Genomic DNA, 11,163 nt, shown 5'->3' with positions numbered 1-11,163 from the left:
GTCTGTATAACTTTTTGACTCCCCAAAGGCTTACTGCTAATAGCCTATTGACTGGAAGTCTTACCAGTAACATAAACATTAACATTTTCTCATGTAATTTTAAACAGTCTGAGAAGTAGATAGTATAATTCTTGTGAAGAAATTATCTCAGTGGGTGGACAAACAAATCTGCTGCCTCTAATTTCCAAAATTAGAATATAGGACATTTTAAATTGTGAAAACCTCAGGAACACATTTTAGCTGTCTCATGTTTCATTTGCATGTTATATGTATTATATGCTGTATTCCTAACAATATAGTAAGCTAGAGAAAGTGTTACAAAGAAAATCATAAGAGGAAAATACACTTACAGTACTGTAACAAGTCCTGTAAGTGAACCAGTGCAGTTCAAACCTATGTTGTTCTAGGCTCAGCTGTATTTGCAAAGATGAATGTAGGGTAACAAGCAATAATGCAATACTCTGGAACTATTAACAACTGTGATACTCCCACCCCCAGATCTAAAGGGATGAGGGGAGAACACCCATGTTGAGAGGCCACCTGTTCAACTATGAGTTGCTTTTAATGTTGAGATGTAGTGAGTCCAAGGCAGGAGAGGAGTGGAGGAAGTAAGTACCTTTAGTGACCTCCCTCTTTGAAGCAAAACAGAAGCCATGGAGTAAGAAAAACTATTAATGTAGCATATATAGAATGCAGATCAGAATCCCACAGCAAAGAGCAGCCTGGAAAATAGTGGAGAGTGGAAAGGAGAGGCAAATAAAAAATATCCAGTACAGTTCATTCTGCTTTTTTAAAAAAATTGTGAGTTAACAGCATGTATGAAAAACCGTGAAGGAAGAACACATATAAACAAAAGGTGCTATCAACATGTTAAAAAAAGGTGAATCAAACCTTTCAGTGACCTAAGCTTTAGAGGGCTTGTATGTTCAATGTTAATTTGATGAATAACATTCACAATATGAAATAAGTGCAATTGAAAATAATTGCAATTCATATTAACATTTTTTTTGCTTAAAAAAAACTAGTAGTGTTCTCATTGTGCATCAGTCCTAAAGGATTCCACAAACAAACAAACAAACAAACAATATTCTTTAAAAATTGTTAACAGGATTCAACTTTAGGTCCTGTTGAGTGTCAGTGAATATAATTTAGTATAAACCTCACCTTTTTCCTTTTGTTTTCTACTCAGAGACTTTGCTTTGTGTCCCCATACACACATCCCCATACACACATCCATATATTATTTTTTAATTTCTTACTATCTTTAGAGGCAGTATGGTATAGTGGGTAAGAGCAAGAATATGGACCAACTGCCTGTGTACATATCCTAGCTTTGCAAGCTTGCTGTCTTGTATGGTCTATTGCTCATCTGTAAAATACAAATAGTAGCTATCTCACAGGGTTGAAGTAAAAGTTGAGATGAACGTGTAAAGGACTTTAAACAATCCCTGGCATATAGTAACAGTAATATGCAGGCCATAATCATTATTATGAGATACCTACAATTAAGATAAAAACCAAGAAGTTATTTGTCAAGGGCACTGCCTGTCAAAACCATTACTTATAAATTATTGGGAACCTCGGTTCTCTTTTGTTTATCTAGTTTTGCTACCAGTATCCCCGGGGTAAGAACCAGCACGTAACAGAATTACTGAGCACCTGTTATGGTCAGTGACTGAAATGAGCACGTTGATACAATTATAAATTTAATTTTCTTCATTTTTCTCCCTTTCGTCCCCAGGAAACCGCAAAAGAAGAGCTAATGAATATAGTGCTGGGTGGGGCATATTAGATGAATGATTTAAACTAATTTTTTGCCTACCTAACGGTTTTACAAAGGTGGACCTCTGGGCACCCGCAATGATTGCTACCTTTAATGTGGAAGTGCTGTTACTCTCTTCCCTTTAACCCAACCTGTTTTCAAATAAAAAGGCGAATTTCAATTCTAACCCGTAGTTTCAGGGTGTGCCCAAGACTCTGCCACGGTTTTCGCCCCCTCCTGGGAGACACGTTGCGGCCGAGACGATTATTTAAACAAGGCGCTGCCGTCTCATTGGCTAGGGGCTGCTGCTCATTGATTGGCCTTGTGAGGAGGTGGGCGGTGTCCGGGCGCGCCCATTGGTGGAGGCGAGAAGTTTAAACCGAGGCTAGGGCCACAGTTGTTTTGCTCCTCTTTGGAGTTTGCGAATTTGAGGCGTTTGTTTCTTATTTTTTCTGGCGTGTCGGCTCCTGGAAACGAAAGCGGGGGGGCGGATTCGCTCTCACGACCTCCACAGCCGCCTCCGAGGGGACGCGGTCGGGGTCCCCGCTCCGGAGCAGCCCTGTGGACGAGGCGCCAGAATTTCCGGGCGGCGTCTCGAAGCTGCCATGGCGACCCGGCGTGCGGGGCGAAGCTGGGAGGTGAGCCCCACGGAACGGAGGCCGTCGGCCAGGCCGCGGAACTCCGCGGCCGAGGAGGCGGCAGCTTCCCCGCCCGTCCTGTCTCTCAGCCACTTCTGCAGGTCGCCTTTCCTCTGCTTCGGAGATGTGCGGCTGGGAGCCTCGCGGACGCTGCCCCTGGCCCTGGACAACCCTAACGAGGAGGTGGCTGAAGTGAAGATCGCCCACTTCCCAGCCGCCGAGCAGGGCTTCAGCATCTCGCCGCGATCGTTTGAGCTACAGGTAGGTGGTGGGCTGGGCGTGCCCCGGCCAGCGCTCCCTCGGCGGGCTCTCGCGCACCCTCCCTAGGAGGGGCGCGGCTTGGAAAAGAAACCCACAAATGAAAGACCCGTAGATCCTTTTCGCCGACTCTGGGCTGGTCCTTGTCCCACCGGCTCTCTGGAAGCCTTGGGTGGGCGGTAACTTGGGCGGTGACCGCATACCACCGCGCGTGCACCGAGCATCATTAGAAGCGTTCTAATAGACCTCTATTAAATAGCTTTTTAGTAGACCTAAGGCGTTGCCAAAGACTTGAAGTTCTAGAGTTAATACTCTTATCTATCCATCTGTTTTTAAGATTGCCAGAAAGAGCAGCTTTTAAAAATGTTTTGCTTCCTATCAGTCATCTTCGCATGCATTTTAGTGTCCATATGTATCAGGGAAACTGACTCCAAATAGAGTCAGGGTAACTATGCAGGTGCAATAGTGGGCTTTGTTTTGGCTGAAGGTGTCTACAGCAAAAAAATGAAAACACCTGTTCAGGGTTTGTTTGTGCTTTTTTGTGCTTTTTTTTTTTTTTTGTATGCACGCTTTAATATTTTAATCCTTTTTCCCCTTTGCTGTAGTGTACTTTTAATGGGGAATCCAATTTAATTTTATGACTTGTTTCAAGAACAACCTGGGTACCTTTAATGCATTGCGTTGACCGTGATAATGTTCCCATCCCTCTTACCAACTAGAAAATTTATGTTCTTATTTTGATTGCTGTGGCCTTTGCATTGAGTAGAACCTCTGAAAGTGTGAAAATAAGCCACACTTTCAATGCGGAGTGGCTGATGCGGAGTCTGACCAGTTGTCTAAGCAACTGCTTCATAAGGTAGTGGGAAGAGGTTCTCATCTGAGGTCCATAGACGTGTGTGTAAGCAGTGGTTCATTTACACTTAAGAACCTTTGTCTCCCCTCTTTTCTGTGGACAGATAGATTTTTTTTTCCCGTCTATGTAATACTTTTTTATTTCTTTTTGTTATGTGGACTAAAGTTGTTTTATGGTTTTTAATTTTGTATTGTTAGAATATGCCGTCTTACAGAGTAAAAGTTCACTTTTTTAAAGTTACATTTTTATTTCATTTTCTTAATGTTTATTGATTTATTTTTGAGAGAGGAGAGGAAGAGAGCAGAGGAGGGGCAGAGAGAGAGAATCCTAAGCAGGCTCCACACTGTCAGCTCAGAGCCTGTTGCAGGGCTTGAATTCAGGACCCATGAGATCATTACCTGAGCCCAAATGAAGAGGCTGCTGCTTAACCGACTGAAGTACCCAGGCGCCCCTCACTTTTTTAAAGTGTTATAATTTAAAACTAGCTGTTTATGATATTTTATGATTTCTACCCTAAAACAAAACTTGTCTTTTCTCCTCTGAAAAACAACGGACACAATTTGTTTTGTCATTGTCGGGGTTTTGCATTCGACAAATTCCTGCCGGGCTATGGGCTATAGATGCAATTAAGATTTTCTTATAATTTTATTTTCTTGTTGAATCTTGTTGTTATTAGTGGCTTTTTTCCTTATCATGAAGTGAGATAGGGTAGGAAGATATATTTGACCTGTTAGATGTTATTATGGTGTAGAGTATTGGTGACCAATAATTATTAATCCTCTACTATGTCTAAATTGTACATAATATGTTTTGGTTATTATACATCACTACTTCTATAGTCATTCAAAATGTGTTCTTTGATTACAGCCTAAAGAAAAAATTATTATTTCTGTTAACTGGACACCATTAAAAGAAGGCCGAGTAAGAGAGATTGTGACATTTCTTGTAAATGATGTTCTGAAACACCAAGCTATATTACTAGGAAATGCAGAAGAAAAGAAAAAGAAAAAGGTAATAAGTTTTAATCATTCTGTGATTTACTCTAAGAAAATAATAACATATAAGAATCATTTTATATTTATATTTATATTTTGATAAGTCTAAAAGTAACATGTCTGATATTGCTAATTGAAAGGTAATTTTCAGTAGCTGTCAACCTAATCTGTATGTTTTGCTTATTTTTGCAGAGGAGTCTTTGGGATACAATTAATAAGAAGAAAATGTCAACTTCTTCAAGTGATAAGAGGAATTCCTATATTCAAAATGTTAATACAACATTTTATGTTTCCCAAAAAGCTGATAGAGTTCGGAGCCCACTACAAGCCTGTGAAAATTTGGCTATGAAAGAAGGCTGTTTCCTAACAGAAAACAATTCTTTAAGCCTTGAAGAAAATAAAATACCAATATCACCTATTAGTCCCATTTTCAAAGAATGCCATGGTGAGACGTCCTTGCCTCTTTCTGTACGTCGATCTACTACATACACATCTCTTCACGCATGTGAAACCGGGGAATTGTTGAAAGTAGAAGGTGCCGATGGTTCAGAAGATTTTAATTTTAATGAGAAAGTGACAAGTGAAACTTCCTTTAGCTCCATACATAATATGAGTGGCCAAATTGAAGAGAATAGTAAGCTTATTCTTACCCCGACCTGTTGTTCAACTTTGAACATTACACAAAGCCAAGGAAATTTTCTAAGTCCAGATTCCTTTGTAAATAACAGCCATGCAGCTAATAGTGAACCAGAGGTAGCTACATGTCTTTCATCAGATACATTTAGGAAAGATAATTCAAGTCCTGTGCATTTGGAATCAAAAACTGTACATAAAACTTACCGGACAATTTTAAGTCCAGATTCTTTCATAAATGACAATTATGGACTAAACCAGGATCTAGAACCAGAGTCAATTAACCCAATTCTATCCCCAAATCAATTTGTCAAAGATAATATGGCATATATATGTATATCTCAGCAAACATGTAAATTATCATCATTATCAAATAAAAATTCTCAGGTCTCACAGTCTCCTCAAGATCAGAGAACAAATGGAGTTTTACCTTGTATTCGTGAATGTCAGGGTTCACAATCTCCTGAAGCTATTTTTGAAGAATCCAAAACTTTAGAAATGAAGTCAGATTGCTACAGTTTTACAAAAAATCAGCCTAAATTTTCTGTAATTCAGAATATTTCTAGTTACAGCCATGATAAACGTACAAGACGCCCAATACTTTCTGCCACTGTTACTAAAAGCAAATCCACTTGTAGCAGAGAAAACCAAACTGAGGCTAATAAACCAAAGGCAAAAAGATGTCTCAACAGTGTTGCAGGTGAATTTGAAAAACCAACAGATACTCAAAAAGAGAAAAGTGGTTTTCAGTCTTGTCTTCCAGTTATAGATCCAGTGTTCAGTAATTCTAAGAGTTATAAAAATGCAGTAATTCCTTCCTCAAAGACTGCTTTAGTTGCTCGCAAAAGAAAGAGTGAGGGAAACAAGGAAGATGCAAATGTGAGAGTTACAGTTACAGAACATACAGAAGTACGAGAAATCAAAAGAATCCATTTTTCTCCTGTGGAATCTAAAATGGCAACTGTTAAAAAAACAAAAAAGATGATAACACCCATCTCAAAACATATTAGCTACAGAGAGAAATCAAACCTGAGGAAGAAAACGGGTGAGTCTTGTTTGTAAAATCTTTAATGAAAGTATACGTATAAGGAGCATATTTTCTGTTTCTTTTGGTTTGGTAAATGTCCTGTTGATAAGCTTGCATTAAGTTGTACTTTTCGTTTACCGGTTTGCTTCGTACAAGATGGAAAAGGGTGGGGCTGAATTCTAAAATCCTTTTGATTTTGCTCTTACTTAAACTTTGATATTTTGTTCATTATGATGTTTTTGCCTTAATTTTAATGTAAAAAAAATACTGCATTAAAATATTTACCTTGATTACCCCAGTTACCTGGTACCCACCTCAAGTTTTACACCCAGGGGAAAGTACTTCACTTGCCTCACCTTAGTCCAGGCCCTGACTGGAAGAGCTAGTGGTGTCCCTGGATCCCATATTACCGTCTGACAAAATGCAGAAGTTGTCTTTACATACTCTGTGTACCTCATGACATTATTCTCCCTCAGCCTTTACTTAGCCATTAATTAGCAACCTAGATAGAGCCCCAGAGCTCTATATTCCTTTGGGAAAAATGTCATTGCTCCTTCCCCAGTACAACTGGACCACCAAGACTACCTCAAAGACAGGACTAATTCCATCATGCCCTTTTAACCCAAATTACCTCATGGTAGTTAAGGTCCAGGAAGGGAAACAAACCACTCTACTTATTTAACAGATAATTTAAAAGAATCCTAGAGCTCCTAGGAAGTATCACACATCTGTATTATCTCATTTCTCTTTGAACGTCCCTTCCTTAATTTGAACCATTTTCTATATCTCTCCAGCTCTTTCAAGTGTCTGTGCCCTCTGGACTTACTGTCTTCCATTAGCATTATCTTTTCTAAACATTCCCTCAGTTTCTTACCTTGCCGTTTGCATTGCCACCTTCTCAAGTTATGTCTGTTTTCTTTCGTATTCCTCTGACCTTGGGCCTCTTAATGGAATAGTGGACCACCTTCCTCCTCACATCTACTATTGTTTCTCCTTTCTTCCTTGAAAAACAAACAAAAAACAAACAGCAACAAAACAGCTTGAAGCTCATTTTTCATTCTCTTCCACCCATGTTCTTCCTTGTTACAGTAAAAGATTACTCCCAAGATTTTTACATTTGGCTTCTCCACAACTACCGTCATTATCCTTGATGATTTCAAAATCCTTGTAGTGTATCCTTTCAATATTCTGGCTTTTTGATTCCAATGTACCTAGGCCACACTCTCCTAAAAGTCTCCAACTCCAATCTCCAATCACCATCTCTGTGATTTTAGCATTTTCTCTTGAAACCCAGCTCCAACATTTTTTCTCCTCTTCATACACACACAATCCTTTAATCTATCATGGTTTCCACAGTCCTCACCCTGACGTGTCCTTACTTTCCTACTTATACAGCTTGGATTCCATAACGCGTCATCATCATTTAATTCATCTCTCTTCTCCCTCGTTGTATTTGCCTAGGAAATTCCATCCCAATCCAACCCTCTCTGCTCTGTGCTTGAACCTTGCTGGTTGGTCTTTAATGACCACTAATTTCAAGCAAGCCCTTAACTCTTTTTGGCTACATCTTTTCGGACTTACTGGCTTTTATCGATTTACTGTAGACTATCTTCTCCCTCCGTTCTTTTCTCCCGAAACTTCTAACACCTCTCATTCCTCCTCTCTCATCCTTGATAATAGGAGGTAATATTTACTGAGCATGTGTTCTGTCAGACCCAGTTGTAAGTGCTGTACTATTACCTCATTTAATACTCATAACAATTACACAAAATAGTTATAATCAATACAGTATTTTTTAATGTTTATTTTTGAGAGAGTGGAGGGAAGGGGCAGAGAAAGAGAGGGACAGAATCCCAAGCAGGCCCTGTGCTGACACAGATCTGTGCACACAGCAGATTCTGTGCCCTTCTACCCAAGGACGTTGCTTTAGCAATTGTCTTCTCTGTCTCGTATCTTCATTTTTTACTCTCTAATGGGTCATTTCTGATACAAATATGCTGTTATTACTTCCATCTCTTAAAACAAAAACAAAAACACCTCTTATTGATACCACTTATCCCTCCTGCAGCCCCTGCTCCATTCTTCTGCTTTCCTTTGAGCAAAACTGCTTGCAAGTACCTAAGTATTCACTTTGTGATAGTTTGCTGAGATATGGGCACTTTTTTGTGTAAACATGAATTAAAAGGTGCTTTTTAATGCAAAAAAGTCACTTAGAAAGTTGCTTGTATTAGCTGTTTCCAATTCCTCTCCTATTTTTTGAACCCACTTCAATGGGCTTTTGACGACTTCACTGAAACCTTTCTTATCAAGGTCCTCGATACCTCCCTACTGTTAAATCCAGTAGATATTTCTCAATCTTCATCTTGAACTCTTAGCAAACTCTTGGCTGCTTTGAGCCTCTGCCTTCTTGGAACGCTTTATTCTGCCATCCCCTCTCTCTCCTGGTTCTCTTCCTATTTCGCTGGCTGCTTCTTGGTTCCTTGTTCAGTGCTCTTTATCATCCCGGCCTCTAAATCCTGGAGTAAGTGAAGGCTTAGTCATTGAACCTTTTTCATACTTTTACTCATTCTGTTAATGATCTCCTTCCATCTTCTAGCTTTCAGTGCTGTCCATACATGGCAGCCTCCCAATTTTGTATCTTTAGGATGGACTTCTAATCTGTAGACTCATTTATCCAACATGTAATGTTTTTGCTTCACTGTCTAGTGAGCATCTTTAATTTGTCCAAAGCCAAACCTTTACTGTCCCCTCTTCCATGATACCTGGCACATACCTGGCATGTTGCTTCCATCACAACACTTGCTACTGTGACCTCTCATCTCAGGCCCAAGCCTTGTAAATGTTCTTAAGTGTCTTTCTCTCCAAACTTTTCTTTATAAATTCAGACAGTCTGTCTGATTCCAAATTCAGTCCATCAACAAATTCTTTTCTTTCTTTTAAGTTTATTTATCGGGGCTCCTGCATGGCTCATTCGGTTAAGCAGCCTACTTTGGTTCAAGTCATGATCTCATGGTTCATGAGTTCGAGCCTGTCATCGGGTCCTGTGCTGACAGCTCAGAGCCTGGAGCTGCTTCAGATTCTGTGTGTTTCTCTCTCTGCCCCTCCCCTGCTCACTCGCTCTATCTCTGAAAAATATGAATAAATGTTAAAAAAAAATTTAAGTTTATTTATTTTGAGAGAGAGACAGCCAGAGGGGTAGAGAGAGAGAGAATCCCAGGTAGCGCAGAGCCCGATGTGGAGCTAGAACTCCGGAACTGTGAGATCATGACCTGAGCCGAAACCAAGAGGCGGATGCTTAACCAACTGAGCCACCCAGGTACTCCGAACAACAAATTGTATCTTCTCTTTCTTCCAAATACGGAATCTGATCACTTCTCACCATTTCCAGTGGCACCTGATTTAGTCTGTGTCATTGCAGAGCCTACTAACAGACGTTGTTTTCACCTTTGGCTTCTCTATAGTCTATTTCCCAGTAGCAACTAGGGCAGTACTTTGAAATCTTGGAGTGTTGTGCCTTCAGCTTTGTTCTTCTTTCTCAAGCTTGCTTTAGCTATTTCGGGGCTTTTGTGGTTCCATGGAAATTTTAAGATTGTTCTATTCCAGTGAAAAATGCCTTTGGAATTTTGATAGGAATTTCACTGAGTCTGTAGATCACTTTCGATAATATGAACATTCTAACAATGTTGATTCTTTAAATCCATGAGCCTGGAATGTCTTTCTGTTTAGTTTTGTCTTCAGTTTCTTTCATCAGTGTCTTACAGTTTTCAGTGTACAGGATTTCACCTCCTTGGTTAAATTTATTCTTAGACATTTTATTCTTTTGATGCAATAGTAAATGGAATTGTTTCTTAACTTCTCTTTCTGATTGTTAGTGTATAGAAATGCAACAGATTTTCATATATCGATTTTGTATCCTGCATCTTTCCTGCGTTCGTTTATTCCAACAGTTTTATGTTGGAGTCTTTAGGGTTTTCTGTATTTAATATTTCATCTGCAAATAGTGACAGTTTTACCTCTCTCTTTCTAAATTGAATAACTGTTATTTCTTTTTCTTGCCCAATTATACTATGTTGAATAAAAGTGGCAAGAGTGGGCATCCTTGTCTTGTTTCTGACAATGTGTCTTCTTCCATTCTTACCTGGTTTTTTCCTCAGTAATTCAAATCTTTCATTTATTTCAAGTACTGTAATCAACTTTTATTAACTCTACTCCCTGATGAATTTGCCGCTAGGTACCTTCCCTAAGCAAATTTGAATTCAGTGTATACGACATCTTGTATGTACCTGTAAACTCTGTTTCTTTGCCTGTATTGTTTCCTTGTTTCCTATAGATATTATCTGACTAGGTAACAAATTCCTTGAGAATAAGGAACGTACATATATACCTTTTTTATTTTCTACAAGGTGTACGATAAGTGATGAATGAATGACTTACTAAATAAGCCACTGAAGTGTTGACATTTGAACCTATAGTTTCTTTAAGGTGGCCACCTAGTTGAGCCTCTTTGCAGGGTTTAGAAAGAATTAGACACGCTGAGTATCTGATTTATGAGCCTATATGAGAGCATGGTAAGTCACTAAGAATGATTGACTCTTCTTTCTATTCTGATGAACCTAGGAGAGCAGAGAAAGAAGACAGTTTTCCTAGATGCATTTATTCAGTATTTATAAGGTGCCTGCTGTGTGCTATGCATTGTTCTAGGCTTTATGGATATGAGGGAGAAAAGGTAGAATTTCTGTGTTCAAGTTGTCTCAGTCCTCTGACTGAGCTATGCACAGGGAATCATGAAAGCACAGAAATGGAGGCACTTTACTTGGCTTTTGTGAATGGCGAGGAGCTGTGAGATAGTTCCAGGAAAGGCTTCTCACAGGATAAAATGGCTCCAGGCAGAGGGACTAGCTTCTGCAATGTTTCAGAATGAGGATTTTTTCCTCTTAATGTTTAAAAGGTTCAAACACAAAGAAACTCAGAACCTAATAACTATCATGTCACAATTG

The 11,163-nt window shown here is 39.3% G+C and overlaps 1 protein-coding gene across 5 annotated transcripts in view; it reads left to right on the top strand.

The window, feature by feature from the left end:
• The first annotated feature begins 2,167 nt into the window (after nucleotides 1-2,167).
• ASPM (assembly factor for spindle microtubules) overlaps nucleotides 2,168-11,163 on the top strand; it is a 52,099-nt gene continuing 43,103 nt past the window's right edge. For all 5 annotated transcript variants that reach the window (XM_042976983.1, XM_007096276.3, XM_042976985.1 and 2 more), the window contains exons 1-3: nucleotides 2,168-2,661; nucleotides 4,379-4,522; nucleotides 4,699-6,184. In XM_042976983.1, coding sequence (XP_042832917.1) covers nucleotides 2,368-2,661; nucleotides 4,379-4,522; nucleotides 4,699-6,184 — 1,924 coding nt within the window. In that variant the 5' untranslated portion in view covers nucleotides 2,168-2,367. The remainder of the gene's footprint in view (nucleotides 2,662-4,378; nucleotides 4,523-4,698; nucleotides 6,185-11,163) is intronic.

This window comes from Panthera tigris, chromosome F3, assembly GCF_018350195.1.
Source record: "Panthera tigris isolate Pti1 chromosome F3, P.tigris_Pti1_mat1.1, whole genome shotgun sequence".
Classification (NCBI taxonomy): domain Eukaryota; kingdom Metazoa; phylum Chordata; class Mammalia; order Carnivora; family Felidae; genus Panthera; species Panthera tigris.
This window is presented reverse-complemented; position numbering and strand designations above follow the sequence as displayed.